Here is an 18,684-nt window from a genome sequence, read left to right as displayed (position 1 = left end):
TCAGAGTCATTTTCTCAAGCAGCCTCAACAGGCCAGACTGGACAAGTCTGTAACTTATTGAACAATTTGTAAAACCTGCCACTTGCAGCAGAGAGTCTGACATCTTGTTCCTGAGCAAACTGCAATGCCTCACCCGTTAGTGACATTAAATCCTGATTTAAAGTCCAGTCAAGACAGTTAAAGGCAATTTATTGTCATCCCTGTTTCTGTGTCTGGTTTCAGGAACAACTTCAAATGAAAACAACACCAATTTGTTGACAGTTTCCTTTTTTCCCTTGTGTTACCAATATTGAGATGGATGGAAATGCAGTCATGGTCAGAGTCTGACCCTGAAGCTCTCTGTGGAGACGCTCATTTAAATTCTGTTGAAGCTTTCAAAGGCACTTAAAGATGTCTAATTTCTTTTTCAAGAGCTTGTCTTTATTTTTCACGACACTTGCAAAACAAAAGGATAGGGAGATACTGACATGACATCACATGAAAAAAGTGATTTGAATTCCCTCCGCATTGCTGTAATGCATAAAATATAACAGCAGTGAAATAAAGCTCCTCATACAAGCAGTGATCTTACAAGAAAAACTAAAACGAAGCGCCAAAGAATATCTGAATTCATGATTTTTTTCCCCCTCCTGTAACCTGATTCCCCCTCAGGTAGCAGCCCCTCTGCTCAACTCTCACATGATTCATATTCTGATTGAATTTCTACCTACATCTATAACTCTTTATCACACCACCACAACATACTGCTTAAAGCAGTCTGATCAATAATTCATTTCTGACTCTCAGTGCGGATGGTGTACCCACATTTTAGGTTCAAACAAGCTTGAATGTTAGAAATATTGAGGGCATAAGCCCTAATTTACCCAACAGATCCCACCCACCTATGACATTCATGACTAGCCACCAACCAAACTCTGTAGAATTTTCAGAGTATCAAACAAAATCACCAAATTTGATATTTTAATTATTCATTTAACTGCTGAATTATATTATCTGATAATTTTGATCTCCATACATTATGGTCTGGTGTCAGGTATGTAACCCTGGTAGAGAATACTAAATTCCTTTCATTTTACTTAAATCTATTTAGTCTTTAGGCATGATAGCGGCCTGGCTCTAGGGGTAGCAATGTTGGTTGTTCAGTCAGTCCACCACTTGTCCAGAGTGAAATATCTCCACAAATATTGGATGGATTGCCAAGAAATTTGGTTCAGACATTCATGACTTTGACATACTGACTTTGGTCACCACCTGACTTTTCCTCTAGCACCACCAGCAGGTTGGCCATTGTGGTTTTGAGTGAAATATCTCAACAACTAAATCATTGGATGGATTGTCCCTCTTATGATATAATACCTTTGACGATTCCCTGACTTTTCATCCGGCACCATTGTCACCACCATCAGATTCAAAATGTAAATGTGTCCAAGGCTTTGGTTTATGACTACTTACAAAACTAAAGACATTGCCCTCAGCATGTTATCATGCTCAAAGCACTACTGTGCCTAAGTACAGTGCTCACAGAGCTGCTAGCATGGCTGTCTTAAATATCAGAATCAGCTTTAAAAAAACAACAGCATGCGTGTAAGTGTAAAACGTCAACTCTTATTTATGTCATACTGTAAATCAAGGACATGACCTCACTGTCCTCTGTTAGCTACGCCCCGTACTGTATCCCAGTAAAACTTCAGCACATACAGTATGTGAAGAGCATCTTGTGGGACTGACCTCGAGCAGAGGCTGCTTGAACATCAACGGTTCAAAAATAAATCCCCATCTGACCTCAATGTTGCTCTCATTCTTTGGCCAAGTCGGCATCAAGCTAATAAAATATGGTACACTACTTGTTCTGTATGTGTGTTGGTGAATATGGACAGAGATGAACTGTTGTTGCCTCTTCGCTTTGTCTGTTGTACACATTTTGTCATGGATTTACAGCGGAGACCCTGTAAGATAGATAAGCTGTCTGTTTTGTGATATGTCATGGACAGGAACAGAGATGAGGATGTAAACAGTGGATATTCATCTTCTTCAGAACATTATGTGACCAGCGAACCAGAGACAAGAATAAGTGTTGTTTTAATAATTATCCTTCAAAGGCATTAAACAACAGCGGGTTACATTTCTACAAACATAAGAACAACAAAGACTTTTGCTCTAGAACTGAGATATGATTTCCACTATTTTCTAAACCTGAAGCCCACTTTACCATATTGATAGCCGACATGAAAGTGAAGCTTATTATACGTTTTTTATTGAAGTGAGAAGTCATCCAGCAACTTTTTTGTTTTTCAGATATTGCCTCTGTATGTTCGGGATGCAAATCAAATCAATCTCAAACTGGACACATGGAATTACTGAAAGAAACAAAATCCACTGGAATACACTTTTTTTAATTCTCTTGTGCTTTGTCAGTTTTGCACTCACTTTGCAACTATTACAAAATGCAACTAAAATCTTTTTTTAGGTTTTTCAACATATACATTAAAAGTAAATAATAAAATATAGCAGTGAATATACATATACATTTTCTTTTACAAATCATACATGCAATGCATGCAGCACTATAATACATATTCCACCAAGTCCCTGAGGCTCCATTTTCCAAATCAAAATGAAAAATGACATCTGGATGAGCTCCACACCGACCTCCGTCTGAGTGAGTGAATTTCAGTTTAAAGTCTTTTAACTAGCTGTTTGTGTGTTGATGGCAAACGCACCATAAAACCCTCACTCAGTCTCTGCAGTGAGAGACGGATGCTGGAAAACAATCAAACTGCTCCTTTGGATGCAGGCGAGCCTGCGCACCTTTGCTACATCTTTCCTCCTGGGGGTCCCAAGGAGGCCTGTGATTGTCCCTGTGCTGGATGGGAAGTCTACCGTAGGGAGATTGGTCAGGGTCAGTGCTTCTCTGTCAGGCTGTACAGAGCATCAAAGTCCCTGGAGACAGAGAAGAGAGGAAGAGGAGGGACGTCTTGCACTTCATCCATCAACTGCAAGGAGCGGGACAGCACTGTGGGGCAGAGATGTGGAGGAGAGGAGTGAGTGTGTGTGTGTGTGTGTGTGTGTGTGTGTGTGTGTGTATGTGTGTGTGTATGTGTGTGTGTGTATGTGTGTGTGTGTGTGTGTGTGTGTGTGTCAGAGAGAGAGAGTGACTGTGTATGTATACAGACCTTTGCTCTGTGTGTACTCTCTCTGGCTGTTTTGGCTGTAAGGGTCTGGCTGAAGATTTGAGGAAATGAGCAGGGAGAAGGAGAGGAGCAAAACCTGGACATGAATAGACAGCAGGACAAAAACAGGCCAAGAAGACGGAGACCAGAGGGAAATGACAGGAAGCACAGGGAAAAGAAGAAAGGGAGTTATTAGGCATAACCTACATACATGTTTGCACAAAAGATGAGCGCAGCTGCTAGTCAAACATTTGGCTCGATTAAGATCTTAAAGGTAAACACAGCAGTAGTCAACAGGGGAGCACAGGCAGTGGTTTTTAATGGTGTGCTCGGGCACTGACCTACTTCAATCATTTAGTTGGTGCAGATTATGCTGTCTGAGAAAATTCCCAATGGTGTAAATTAATGTAATGTGTTATATATCTCACCAGGATGCAGGTCCCTCTGTGTTTTGTTTTGTTGGAGCTGTTAGGAAGGAGAGCCTGTAGCCGGCTTAGCTGCTCCAACAGAGCACTGCAATACAAATACAGATAGAAAGATGAAAGAGACTTTTTACATGAGGGTCCAAAGGTTCCTATAACCATCATTTTTTCAGGATCTGTGATCACTGGCAACGACAACAACAAACAGAAGAACCGCACGCGGGGGGGAAGTGTTGGCACGCCGTCTCTTCCCGCGTTTTGTTTCAATTCACTGCAGCACTCTGCCAGCGTCAGGAAGAAAGCAGCATAATGAGATGAAGAGGAAGCAAAGTCAGAGAGTGCCGTGTGAGGTTTTAAAATTGGATGGGCTTTGTATTCTGGTAATTTTATACTGAGCCTCCTCAGTAGAAAGTTTTCTGAGGGAGGTTGTCAGCATCTGGAGAGGGAGGCGCTGAGGGCAAAATCAATAAAGATCAATGAAACTCTCACAGACATAATCCAACACACAAGAATTAACGCACAAAAGAGAGACATGGCTCATACAAACAATTTAGCCACACAAAAACAAACAGAGGGTGAGATTAAATGGCAAATAAAAAGATGAACTGAGACAGTAAAATATTCAAGGCACCACTTTAAATGGTACTTTGTTGGGTTTGTTTCCTGTGTTTGAGATTATGCCCACAATGGAGTCCTTAAGAGGATTTTCAAAGATGGAAAGAGGTGATGCTGAGCTGCATTTGTGGTTCTGTGTTTCCAGCAGCAGTCAGCTGAAGAGCTTAACTGACCGTAAATTACCTTTCTAAAACTAAAAAGAAACAAAGCAAAAGTGTAAAGAATAGATTGAAGAGTGTGTTTATCTGTTTATGTCCAGCTAACTACCTAAATTAACTACCTAAACTAACATTAGCATTACTTCCAAAGCCAAGGACCACTTCACTACATTAGTTTTTGGGGTTACAGGTTACAATTTAAAAAACGCCCGTTCACGACATTAGCACGTTCACTGTGTAGCTTGCATTCCCTCACCATGTGGAAGCCAATCCTGGATGCTATCAGAGTTTAGGATAACAATTTTGGAACTTGGATTCTTGAACTTTATTGGATTTGGGGAAGTTTACACTCCAGCAACATTACAACAAACACATTGGTTAGTCCTCATCCGAAAAGCTTTTTCTAAGCACCCAAACTGTGTTATGTTACAGTGAAATAACCGTCTAATCTTACAGTTTCCTTATCATACATGTGCAACACAAGAACAATGTTGTTTCTTTATTTCCATGTCTTCTACAAGGATCATTAACTGGTGAGGACGCTGACTTTTTGCCCGGCACATTCAGCTTTAGCCTCATCACGTGCACCTTTTACAGGGTTTTCATTCTAAAACAAGTCAGCTGGAACTAATGTTAGATAAACTGATTACCTACAGCTGATAAAATGTGCAAGTGGTAGTTTATCATTTAAAAATCACAAAATTGGCGGCCGTCAGCTGGACATGAGAATCAGGGTCCAACTGTTTCACAATGTTTCAACTAAACTGCACAAGATGTGCCCTGTGAGAACGGAGAGCTCGACAGGCGTAGCAACTAAGGGAGGCTGTGCTTACGGTCAACTGATTAATTGATTAATCATATGGTCAATCGATAGGATTATTTAAGTAATTATTGAACAAAAATGACAACATTCAATGATCCCAGCCTCTCAAATGTGGTAATTTGCTGCCTTTCTCTGTTTTAAATCACTGTAATTTGAATATCTTTGGGTTTTGGACTGTTAGTCCGACAAAGCAAGCTATTTGAAGATGTCACTTTGACCTTCTGTCATTTTCATTAAAAACTAAAACTAATAAATAGATCAAACAATAACAGAAATATTTATTAGTCGCAGCCCTTTTTGGCTCATTTGAGGACTCACTTGTTGGTCTTCTCCAACTGCTGGATCTTCCTCTGCAGTTCGAGGTTGTTAGCACTACAAGCAGACATCCTACAGAGAGAGACAGAGAAGAATCGAGGGGAAATAAAATTAGGAAAGGAGGGTATCAAATAACACTGTGCTATGATGCATTGTCTCCCCTTCGTTTTTCTCTTTGCCAATATCCGTCTGCTGAGTGTTATCTCGCACCTCATTCTGTCATCCAGTGACTCCCCCCCACCCTTGTTTCGTTCATTCACTGCGAGTGAGTCACCCTCCATTATGGCCCTCTGACTGAGCTGACGACTGATAATGATACCCTGTTGATACGCTCTGCTTGCAGCCGCCTTAATTACCAGCAAATGCTGACTCTGCTCTCCGCTGACAATCTCACCCCATCATGAAACTTTTGTTGTCCAGAGGCAACAGAGCTCAAGCGTGAATGAGATGTTGATAGCACACTATTAGATATTTCAAGTTCCTATTCGATAATTAAGGGTTTTAAAAAGAATGGGTGTATGCATGAAGGTTTGTTTTTGGCGATGCAGTAAGCACACAGACAGAAGAGAGAAACACACAACTGTGTGTAAACAACTGTATTATTTAAAATATAATTAAAATCCATGTTTATTGATTCAGGTGGAAACCCCCATGTTTCTTGGTTTATAGATTACCACACGGATTGCAGCACAGCTTTATTCCCCTCTCCACCACTCTGATTTCACATTCATGTTTGGGATCAATCATTGAAGTTTTTACAGTCCAGTGGTGTAAGGAGACTCATGTGAAGGTCAGCATCAGGAAGGTCAAGCAATTGTTCAAAGCGTCTGGGGAGGGCTGATGAACAATAAACCTGGAGGGGTCCCGACCCATGTGGGGGAACTGCTGCACTGCCCTTTTTTGAGAAGTCTTTCAACCTGCGAATCAAACTACAAGCTCTGCCACCCTGCATTGTTTGCGGAGGTGTGATGGGGTGGAAGAGCCAACGTGGGGGAGGCAGGCAGGATTTGGTGACAAAGGCTGGCTGTTTTGGTAGTGCTCATTCTGCACAGCCTGGAGGTAGAACAGAGGAGGAGGAGGAGGAGGAGGAGGATTAAACTGAGCTCCATCTTGGCAAACCTCCTGTTCCTCCATTGTGAGATGCTGCATCTACACAGAGTCTTCGACTTCGGCTTAACTCCCCCTCCAGATGCAACGCAGAGAGGTTTTGCTGCTCTTTAGTGCCAGAGGCTATCACAATATACCGTGTTGTCTCTCCAACTGACCCCAGATCAGACAAAGAAAGCTCACAGCTGCACTGTTTATGTAATATTTCCTGATTGTGCTGGAAAACCTTCACATTCTGACTGTTCATTAATTGTATGGCAGTCCTGAACTACCTATCTTATTTAGTAGTATTAGTCCACAATCAACAATATGTTCTGTTTACAATCAGGATAATTACAATGATTTGTGAGCATAGAGCACCTCCCTCTGGAGTTCTTGGTGACGAAGACAGTAATGCTTGTACCTTGATATGTTTTACGTTGCATATACAATAGTTTCTCTAGAAAGAGTTTGAGTTTCTGTATGTGAATAGGAAAGTTGTTTTATAGTCAGCATGGCTATGTTGATGGTAATGTCAGTGTATCCACCTCTGTGCTCCAGACTGACATATCTCAACAACTATTTGATGGTTAAGATGAACGTTGGTACAGACATTCATGGTGCCCAGACGATGGATCCTAATTACTTTTTTGATCTCTTGACTTCCTCTAGCGCCACCATGATGTTCCCATTTTGGGGTTTTGAGTAAATTATCTTCACAACTGTTGGATGGATTGCCATGAAATTTGGTACAGACATTTGGTACATTGATGTGCCCCTCAGGATGAATTGTAACAGCTTTGGTGAACCTCTGACCTTTCATCTATAGCACCATCATCAGGCCAAATGAAAACTTTGGTTAATGACCAAATACCTGCGAAACGAATTATATTCCCATCATCCTCAGCTGTACTTTCTGTTTAGTGCTAATTAGGAAATGTTAGCGCGCTAACATACTAATCTAAGACGAGCATTTAGCTCAAAGCACCACTGTGCCTAACTACACTCTTGTTACCAAGCATGTGTACATATCTTGGCTATTGTGAGTCATGAGAGACTGAGACAAGCATTTCGCTCATCATGCTCTCATAGTATTTTCATTTACCATCTAAATAACCTGATAACCTGACATAAAGTTAGTAATTCTGTAATCCACATTTCACATATCACATCACAATGAACAATATCAGCGGATAGTTTGAAGCAAACATCTGCAGAGTCATTGTGTTTTGATCAGTGTTTTTTTCTGTGGTGTTTTGGCGCTTAATTCCCCAGATGTCAATTAAATCTGTGAAGCCTTTTTTCTCTTGAAAAAGTTTGACTTTCTGTAGGCATCTGGTCTGTTTTTTGTTTGGTCAGCCATGACAGCTACTGCAACTCCGCTCTTTGTCTTTTTATTCCAACAAACCACTTCTGTTGCTGTGAATTCCCTGTAAGCCCAAGAATCTTTTTCAAGGTATCACCAGGTATCAGGAAATGAAAAAGCTTTCATGAGCTCTGCTTTATCAACAATGATATGAAATAGAAAAATGGGCAATTACCTCTTTAACATAGTTCCCATCCCATCCATGCAACAGTTTGTTAAAGTTAATTAAGCGTATGACAAAACAGGCTCATTATAGAGTGAATCAGAGCACAACAAATGAGTGCAGATAAAAGTTTAATTTTCTATGGTGTGCAGAGATGATGTGGAGTTGAGTGAGGATGCTTACCTTCCCTCCAGACTGTCAACATATTCCCTCTTCTTCTTCCGACTTTCTTGAGCCGAGTGCTTGTTGCGGATTTTCCGCCGGATCTTCTTCAAAACCCTCTCTTGAAACTTGACAGGGAGATGAAACACATGGGGTAATATGATCAACAAAGAATGAAGCATGCAAGTGTGTGTGACAGAGAGAGAGGAGGCAGTAACTGTGTGTGGTGTGGTGTGTGTGTGTGTGTGTGTGTGTGTGTGTGTGTGTGTGTTCTGACTTAGGCTGCCTTTGGGGACACATTTCAGACTAAAGACCAGTTTATTGAGGACAGCTTGTCCAACTGGGGACAAGATCTGTGTCCCCAATTTGGAAAAAGCTGATTTTGGGTCAGTGGTTAAGGTTAGGGTTTGGGTAAGCCTCCAGGAAATCAATGTAAGTCTATGTATTTTCCTAAGTCAACGTGTGTGTGTGTGTGTGTGTGTGTGCCAAGACATCTGCCCTACATACATATAAGTGTGTGCCTTGCTCATGTACCTTGGACAGGGGCAGCTTGCTGGGTAAGTTCACCCCTTCTTTAGCCAGAAGCTTCTTCTCATCCTCATTAAGTACAAGCTCCTGCAGGGAATGCTGGAGGGTTTGCTGCGCCTGTGAACCAGATGGACAGAATATTCCAGTAAAAGTGACTCTCTGGGCAGTTTACCCAAAAGAAGTAACTGCAGTGGACCAGTTCATAGAATTCATAAAATTCTGTTTTCTGTTTTCTCAGAGTGAGGTCGCCACAAAAAGGTCTCTGGTTTCTGGTCAAATAACACTGAGAAGCAGTGGACCGTACAGTTAGTTCACTGAATTATTTTTTTATTTAATACCTCCATCGGTTAGAAAGCTTGACTTACTGTCTGTCCCAGGTTGGATAGCAGCAGGTCTTTCACAGTGAGAGTCTGAGTGGACGACAGAGGGGATGTTTGGTTCGTAGTTCTTAGGTGGTATGCAATGCCAAACTGCTCTTGGAGGTCACCGGACTCCCAGCCTGCAGATTGAACCAGTGAAACAGCTGGTGATGATTCACAAAACTGCCTCCATGTGCTATTCAAACAAAAAGCAAAATGTTTAGGTTGCTGCCAATAAGTGATTTAAATATGTGACTGCTGCACCCTGCTGTTCTTTACTAAACAAATAAAATATACGTGAGACTTTTCTATGTGTTTGATATCTTTGTGTAGTTGCAGATCTGGTTTGCTCAGTCAATTTCACTCAGTATTTTTAGCATTGAGGATGTCGATAATCAGCAATGTGAAAAGGGACCATTATTCAAAAGCAGCCCTCAAAAGACATTTTCCTCATGCGATGAATGACAAATGCACAACCCTTTATCTTTCACAAATGCTCAGAAATGAGAAAAACAAATTATTTGCTCTTTGAAAAGGCCCATAACTGTCCAAAGGCTCAGTCAATAGCTCTCATTATTCTGCAACAGAAAGTACAAATAAATCTCACACCAAGGTCTCCGTTTTATAGCTGGTTGCCCAGTGCCGTGGTTCACCTTGTTCCTCTTGTTTTACGAGGACAGTAATGCTTATACCTTGATATGTTTTACGTTGCATATACAATAGTTTCTCTAGAAAGAGTTTGAGTTTCTGTATGTGAATAGGAAAGTTGTTTTATAGTCAGCATGGCGCCACCATGACGTTCCCATTTTGGGGTTTTGAGTAAATTATCTTCACAACTATTGGATGGATTGCCATGAAATTTGGTACAGACATTTGGTACATTGATGTGCCCCTCAGGATGAATTGTAACAGCTTTGGTGACCTTCTGACCTTTCATCTATAGCACCATCATCAGGCCAAATGAAAACAGCTCACTCTGAAGCTTCAAGTTTCTTGCCAGTATAAAGTGACAGAGTTTCACATCATAGCTTTCCTTTTTACTCTAAATCGAGCCTTACCTAGATCAATGGAAACATCAGACGTTTTTTCACGTAGTGGCGGCTGGGTCTCCAGAGGTGGAGGCTGAGGGAAAGCATGTGTGTGGAAGGCTGGGAAAGCCGTGCAGGAAGGTTCGGGAAGACTCTCTGTGGGATCTGTCTGGGGGTCTTCGTTGATGCCGCTGTCAGTGGTGCAGGGTGACCACAGTGGGGAAGCCGGAGCCGAGGAGGAGTCGCTCCCACCCAGCAGGGTGTCGAGGAAGTCATCAGCAGCACTTCCCTCGGGGCGCAGGGTCTGTGGAGGAGGAGGAGGAGGGTATGTATACATCATCAAATGACACCACCACTGCTGGATCGACTGATTTAATCAGACAATCACATTCCCGCTCACAGCCACTAGACAAGATCATACACACAGCTGCCATCCAAATACTTGAGCTGATTTGCCCGTGACTCTTGCTGTGTGTCATGGTTGCTGCCACACAGGAGAACACAATGAAACTCAGCTCCTATATGTCCCAAGATTCAGCTCAATAATGTATTGACCCTTGTTGAGAATACAGATCAAACTCAACAGTCGGATTTTCATGATGAGATTCATATTGTCTCCCGAGTGACTCTGTCTCCACCGTACTCACGTCATGAGTAGTCCACGGTTGGTTGTTGTGGTAACCGGGTGTTTCATCTGTGTTCCTGAGCAGGAGGTCAATGAGGTCCATCCCACCGTGCACCTGAAACGAAGGACTACTCTGAGCAATGGGTTTTAAGCAGTGGTGGAAGAAGTATCCACAATGTAGAAATATTCTGTTATAAGTAAAAGTCCTGCATTCATAAGAACACAGAAGTGTTAGCTGTAAGATGTACTTAAAGTATCAAAAGCAAAAGTACTAATTCTGCAGTAAAATGTCTCCTGTGACTAATATATGATTCTATCTGACATTATTAGACTGTTAATACTGATGCATCAATGTGTAAGCAGTATTTTACGGATCGTGGTGGAACTAGTTTTAAATACTTTATATACAGTTAGCTGGTTTAGTCCAGTGTTTCCCAACATAGGGGTCGGGCCCCTCCAAAGGGTCACCAGATAAAACTAAGTTTGCTAAATTCTGATACACAAATGTATATTTATGTTTTTGCACTTTTCTCTGATTTCTTGGATCATTTTACCTCTTTGTGCCTCAAATACGTATTTAAATGAAACCATGTGAGAAGTTTAGAGGGGAAATGTCTCTCATTAAGTCTCATCAACGACTCATCTGAAACATGATGAAGGAGCCACAACTAGACACTGTTTTTCATTAGAAGTCACAACCAAAAATGTTGGGAACATCTGTTTTAATCTTTGACAGTGCATCGTATTTCATAAACTGATCACGTTTATCATATGAAATCTTAATCTGAAAGGTAATCATAGTTATCAGATAAATGGAGTGAAGTAAAGTACAATATTTAATTATGATAGAAGTTGAAAGTAGCCCAAAATGCTACTTGATACTCAAGCCCACCTAAATACTTGATAAAAATACTTAGTTACATTCCACCACTGGTTTTAAGTTGAGGTGTTCCCTGTTTTCTCAGAGGAAAAGCTGCTTGTTTTTGATGAATATGATTAATATCTTCAGTCGGGGTGTTGCAAACTCAGGTTGATCAATCCCACACTTGCCTTTGACAAAGACCCCTTAAATCAACACACGTCCCCTTTCTTTAAAACTGTTATTTTTCAGCACAATCAGTCTGAATCATTCTCTTTAAAACACAACCCAATAGCTGCACCCAGTGAAATAGTAAATGTGTCTCACCTTGTCTGCAGTCAGCGACATTATTCCAACATTAATGCAGCAGCTGGTGAAATTACACTGAAACTGAATCAAGCACACAATCAGATCAATGTGTTCCTCTCTGTGGGAGGAATGTCTGAGTCTGAAGCAAGGGACAAAGTTGAAATGCCATATCACACAACTGTATTCCCCAAACCCAGCTGATCACCGTCCAATCCAGTGTTTAGCAGACAGCTGAGAGCCAATCAGCACAAAAGGAAAACTCACTGATGGATTAATTACTCAAAGTTGCTCCCAGGTAGCCCGGAGTGACCTTTGATGTCATCAAGACAAGTCAGGACTGAGTCCCTGCGTGGTTTCACATTAATTTTTTGTTGTAAAGGGTTAATTTAGAACTCCTTTTTTTATTGCTTTCAAAGACAGAAGGTGGAAAGAGTCACGCTTTTAACTTTATACCAAAAAAATTATGTTGGCATTGTCATTGTGAGCATGTTGGCATGTTGACATTAGCAGTTAACTAAATAGAAAAAGAAATAAAAACAAAATGCTGTGCCTAAGTACAGCCTCACAGAACTGCTTGCTAGTGCTATTCCTCATGTCGTTAGTCTAAGAATTACTTTTATCTATTCTTTGCTGTTTTCCTTGTGAATATTTTCACCCTTTCAGACCTCTAAGAATAAAATACAGGAAGAATGCTTTGTGGTTCAACTGACTGCAACTGCAAACTTTTGATGTTGTCAAAATTGGTCAAAGTGGACTTTTTTGGAAACTTTTCTTCAGCTTTGTGTCTATCAATAAGACACTCGCTGCTGCTGCTGCTGTGCTTTCCATCTGTTACCAAAGTCGAACAATGACAAAATCTTTTTGCTTTTCTATAGCAGAACGACCTGACCCCGCCTCACCGTTTCTTATCTTTATTGCTATAATTAGGTGCATCTGTTTCGTGTTATTTCTAAGCGTACACACCATAAAGCAAAGAAATTACGTAATAGAAGAGCAGTTACACAAGAGGAACATGCACACTTGCAAAGACGTATCTAACTATTATCACAGTGGGGAAGAGATTCCTTCAATGGCAGAGCTGTTGAACTCCTCGTCAGTACAGAAAAAGTAATATCACCAGTTTGTCTTCTAGTTTCCACAATGAATATCATCAACACAATCTTTCCATCGCTGCCTTGACTTCAAAGTATTGTTACACCTCATGCATACACCTGGCTCAAATAATTGAAAGCCATTTTCGTTTCTCTTCAGATGATTTCTTTTGATATTTTTAACTTCATCAGACAGTTCAAAGTAGACAGAGATGTGATATGTTTTCTTTTGATTTTTCTTTCATTTCTTTTTAGTTTCTTTTCTCTGGGATGTCGCTTTTATTAAACCGTTCACAAGTTTCAAAGTGGCGAGGGACATGAATGTGAGGGAAGAAAGAAAAGGAGACTCATTCCCAGGATTCAGAGCACACAGCTGAGACACCAGAGAGTCATTTTCTGAAGAAACTGTTCAGATGGGAAGGACCCATTTGTTTCTCATCTTTTATGATTATGTGTCAGGCATGTCGCACAATATGAATACATCAAACTCTCTGAAGATAGCTCTGAAGGGTTTGATTTGAAATTCATTTTACAGTTCACAGGGGCTTTACAGAATAGAAATATAATTCAAGAATTTCTCAACTTCAAAAATCCTCACATATAAGGATATAACATGTCAGGAAAAGGTTACTTAAATGAATTCTTGTGGAACCAGTGTGAGTTATGGATTCACTGACTTGGTCTGATGGATTCATTGCTATTTTATAAAAGTAAAATAATTCCTACAGTGTGGCCCCTGTACAAACCCTATCTGATCACTATCCCTCAGTCTTTCAAGCACTCGCCTCTTTAGTTTTATTTGTTGCATCAAATTCCACTGATCTATGACAGAGAGCACAGTATTATCAGTACTGTAATAAGTCTAATTGCATGGCAGCGGAGCTCTGCTATCTTTATTGTTGCACTATCTTCAGATTAGAGAGTTTCAAAGTACATGCAGATATTATCTAACCAGGACATGTTTAAGTACATCTCTGGATACCAAGAATAGGTTGTAGCTGAGCACAGATAATTGCTGTGTTATTGCATATGATATCATAATAGTTCAAATGTAAGACGTCAACAGGCATGAATCCCACTTTTGTTTTGTAATTGAAACTCACCTTTAATAAGGCATGCGTGAAGGCAAGAAATAAAAAAACAAAAACATGCAACACAGTGATCAGAGTCTCACAAAACCTCTCATCAGCAACCTCGTTGGCAACGTTGACCCCCATCAGCACACCCAGGTGATACCAAGCTTCTCCTGGATCACATCAGAGATGAGTTTAAGTCCATCAGGCCTCGGAGGAACAACAACACATACACATTTACATTAACCCACACCAAGCTGGTATTGACTGGCTTTCGGCTCCTTCAACCTGGTCAGAGACTGTATGAGTCTGGCATACAACATGAATTAGCATCACACCATAATTCAGAGACAGAAGGTGAAAAATTAATTGATGATTATAATAACGCAGCACAAAGAGCAAAGTGGAACCTTGATGAGGGATATCAGATCAGATTACTTTTGTGGTTAAAAAAGTTTTTTGTTTTTTATTCTAATTATTCTAAACTAATCAAATTTTTGAATGTAACCTGTTGACTCTTGTAATCAGATTACTTTTATAATTTAATTACAATAATTATTTTTTTTTAATTATTTTTGTGATCAAATGTTTGAATGTGATATGATTGCTCTTATTATGGAATTACTTTTGTGACATACATATTTTTTATTTAATGTCCTTAATTTTGTAATGCAATCTTAATTTTAATGGCTTTAACATAATGTAATCTCATCAATAGTTTCTAATAATGTAATGCAGTTTACTTTAATGTAATCTAATGTCTTTAATGTAATGTAAGTTATTGAGATGTAATGTAATTTAACTGTGTAATGACTTCAATTTAATGTAATGGCCTTCGTAAAAGTTGTTCTCAGCAGCTTTCTGAATATCTCTTGCGAGGAACTTTAATTTAAGAGGACTTCCAATGATAAGAAAAGACACTTTGCGATGCTCCTAAAAAAAGACTCAACTGATGCAGCTGTGACAGTCACTGGCATGAGTGTTTGTTGATGTAGCATCTTTGAAAAGTGTAAATCCACATCATCGTGTCCATTTGGATGCACATCAGATCCACTCATGGGTATGTTTAGGATTAAGGGAAAGGATGTATATACACTCCTAACATTCCTAGAAGCGATTCACCAAATAACATGAAATGTACCATGACATCACAGTCAAGCTGCTGAATTCTCCTTATGACTATTACACCTGCACATATACGTATGAGTGCAACTCAAGCCCACCTAAAATTGGTTCACAGTTCACAGTCTCATATCCTTGACAAGGATGTACGAAATTGAAAAGGCATGTTGAAAATACTTGAGAAGAGAGAAGAGAGACTTGGTGGGTTACAGCTTCTGAAGTGAACCCAGGAACGCCCGTGTTTCAGATAGGACAGATGAGAAGCGTACAGCGTTATCACTCCACCAGCCATGAAACGCATGTTGGATCGCTCTTATCTGGAGCTCATTGATAACTCTCATGTGCACAAAATGATTCAATACCTGCAGCTTGTGGGAAATTCCCAGTGTGTCACAAGGAAGAGAAATGAAAGCAATTCTGTGTTGTGTGGAGTGAAGTTGGTTGCTCAGGTTTGGAGCGCTTCTTAATCTGGTAAAACCCTAAATTGAGCTTCAAGAAATGAAGATTAAACACACGGCAAGACAATATGGTAGCAGCTCAGCACCTGTTTTCATTGCCCATCGTTCTTTGACATCATAAACGTGAGATAACGGCCTCCCTCCTCCAGAAGTTTCTCCATAACCTGCTTGCTACAAGTGTCACACAAGTGGTTTCTTGGCTGCGAGACTTGCGTATTGGGATTTTTCTCAATCACTTGGTTAGCTCTCATATTTCCTTAAAGAGCTTGACCCAGTGACCCTATTACTCATTTTAAGTCTAAATTTCAGTTTCTGCAGCATTCCCCAGAGAAGGGGTGCAAAATATATCGCCGGCATTAAATATGTTATTAGTATTATCATTATATGTCAGGAAATAATGTTTGGCAGTGTTATGCCACAAAACAGGCACTATTTTTGAGGTGGAGTAATCTGTGCTAATCTCCTGGAGTGACTGCAGACACCTGGAAACAGACTGCATTTGTACTAAGCATCACTGTTGTAGTAGGTCATACAACACAGTGCACAGCGATACTGCAATGAAATTATATTAGTATTGGTTGTATTGGCCACAGAAATTATTGGATTTTGGCTCTCACCAGAAACTTTAATATCCTACCTCCCTTGCATTAATAAAGGCTGCAGAGACTATAATAAACTTTTTATAGCCTTTGATTTTTTTCCTTCTAAATTTTTATTTAGTTTGCGTATTCTAGCTGAGATTTGGACACACAAAAAGACACTACCACTTTCTAACAAGACATACCTTATAGGTTTATAACAAATGTGTTTTTCATGGTTAAAAATGCTTCATAGTTCAGTTATATGTGAGTATTAATTGCATATTTGTTATGAGTAGCATATATCCTCCTCCAGCACAGCTTGCTTTGTCGTTTTATCTTCGTCTTAAATTCATCAGGACAATATAACCACTTGCCTTCTAGAAAACAACTGAAGGGCATCTGGATAATTGAACATTTCTCAACAGTTGAAGGAGATAAACCCATTCAAAAGTAAGTTATTCACATTTTTTGTGAATATATCCCCTAGGTTTAATCAAGTCTTGTCTATTGTTGTAAAAAATAAAAAATAAAAAAGGGGGTTCTTCCACTACAATGAACCATTGTGTGAGGTACACACCTGCTCTCATGAGGGTCCATTATGTGCTTGTTAAGGTGCATCTGTGAAGCATGTATTTTTCATTTCTGAGTCCACTGGGGTAAAATGAGCATTAACACACTTGCTTTGGCAACGTAAATGTCTGTTTCCCATGTCATGTACACACACGCACACATGTGTGCATTTTTATATGAACACATTCACAAAAGCACAGATATAACACCCATTTTACACGCATGTCCCATTTCAGATTCTCAGATTGTCCTGCTCTGCCATCAGCTGGTGGAGGACAGCTACAACATCCGGACACAGTACAGCCACTGCTTTGTCCACAGAGGGCCCACATCTGAGCCACTAATCCTCTTTATTAAAAGGCAATGACAGACCCAACTGCAATGCTGGTGCTCCAAGTAGTAGACCTTTGACTTATTTCACCTGGTAAACTGTCGTTAACACAAAGAGTGTAGGTGAATATCTCTGACATTAAAGATTTGCCACTTTGCCCTCGATTCATACGGTGTAGACTGACAACATATTTCAGGACATGGTAATGTGTAAAGGTCCTCTTCGTTTTGTAGCATCATTTGTAGACAGTATGGGTAAAAGAAATAAGGCACAAGCTGAAAGGTTGAATGTTTTTATTGAAATTGTTGCATGTATTGATTATGTGTGTTTGGTAGATATTGTAGCTGCCCCTCAGCTGGAACTGATTGAAGGCTTAGTTTGACTAGTTTGGTTACCGCAACATAATGTGCTCATGTAGTGTCAACTGTTGCTTCATTGTACAATAACACAAGATGTGATGTTCAGGTCACTTACCTCTGTTGTGTATGATGTTCAGGGTGTTCAGGCTAAAAGAGTCCTCAGGGTATCTGAGCACCAAGTTAAAGGTTCCGGGAGATACCATATTGTAATCTTTGTTGGGGTGTTTTATCTGCTGTTCAGGTTTCTATGATTTTATTGTAACATGTAACATAACATACAATTATGCATATTATTTGACAGTAGTGTAGTATAGATGTATTTTGATGTATTTGTTGTGTTTTGTGGAGTTTTGATGTCAGGGTGTCAAGTGCAGATTCCCCTTTACTGTGGTAGGGGTCGAGGGCGTGGCCAGTGGCAGGCTATATAAGGCTTCAAGCGAGCCTGACTGCTGTCAGGATCACATGCCACCTGTGGTTCACACATTTTATTTGGAGAGGTATGACTGTTGTTAATCTGATTGGTCTGCAGCACCCAACCTCTGCCTCAAGTCTCCTGCTGTTTAAGTCCAACTGCTACACGGTCATCTTAACAAGTGGTGTCAAGAAGCTGGGGCCTGCAGCACAGTGAGGAGTTGAGAATGACTTGAGGTGAGAAAAGCATGACCAAGCACATCAGCTGACCAGGGGGCCATGGCAGCCGGCAAGTGAACGTGGCAATATTGGCAAAATATGAAATCATGGCAGATACCTACCGCTGAAGATTTTTGTCCATGGACATTCTTCAAGGAGAGACCCCAGGTGAGCTGTATGTTTGCCTAAAAGACTTGTTTTCCAAGTGGGTCAAACCAGAAAAGTCCACAGTGAAAGATGTCTGGGATGATTCTTCAACAGTTCCTGTGGCTGGTGCATCTTGAACTTGAGGTTTGGATCCGTGAACATGGCCCTCATACTGCAGAGGAAGCAGCTCAGTTGGACGAAGTCTTCACAGCAGCCAGAAGGGGGACCAGACACACTGGACAACAACAGCCCAGAGAAGTAAGTCCGCTGGGGATGAGCAGGGCTCTGGTCAAGTTTTTTACCCCAGTGGTATTAAGTTTACACCCAACACTAA

At 40.4% G+C, this 18,684-nt stretch overlaps 1 protein-coding gene across 1 annotated transcript; it reads right to left on the bottom strand.

Annotated features, from left to right (window-relative positions):
* Nucleotides 1–2,900: 2,900 nt before the first annotated feature.
* On the bottom strand, nt 2,901–12,027 carry LOC139297098 (cyclic AMP-responsive element-binding protein 3-like protein 3-A). Its single transcript, XM_070919688.1, has 10 exons — nt 12,007–12,027; nt 10,843–10,935; nt 10,226–10,550; nt 9,174–9,307; nt 8,815–8,925; nt 8,302–8,408; nt 5,507–5,575; nt 3,599–3,683; nt 3,174–3,267; nt 2,901–3,013 (listed from the first exon to the last, which is right to left on the bottom strand). The coding sequence occupies exons 1-10, from the start codon at nt 12,025–12,027 to the stop codon at nt 2,901–2,903; spliced, it is 1,152 nt and encodes a 383-aa protein (XP_070775789.1).
* Nucleotides 12,028–18,684: the final 6,657 nt, after the last annotated feature.

Source organism: Enoplosus armatus, chromosome 14 (genome assembly GCF_043641665.1).
Source record: "Enoplosus armatus isolate fEnoArm2 chromosome 14, fEnoArm2.hap1, whole genome shotgun sequence".
NCBI lineage: Eukaryota > Metazoa > Chordata > Actinopteri > Centrarchiformes > Enoplosidae > Enoplosus > Enoplosus armatus.
This window is presented reverse-complemented; position numbering and strand designations above follow the sequence as displayed.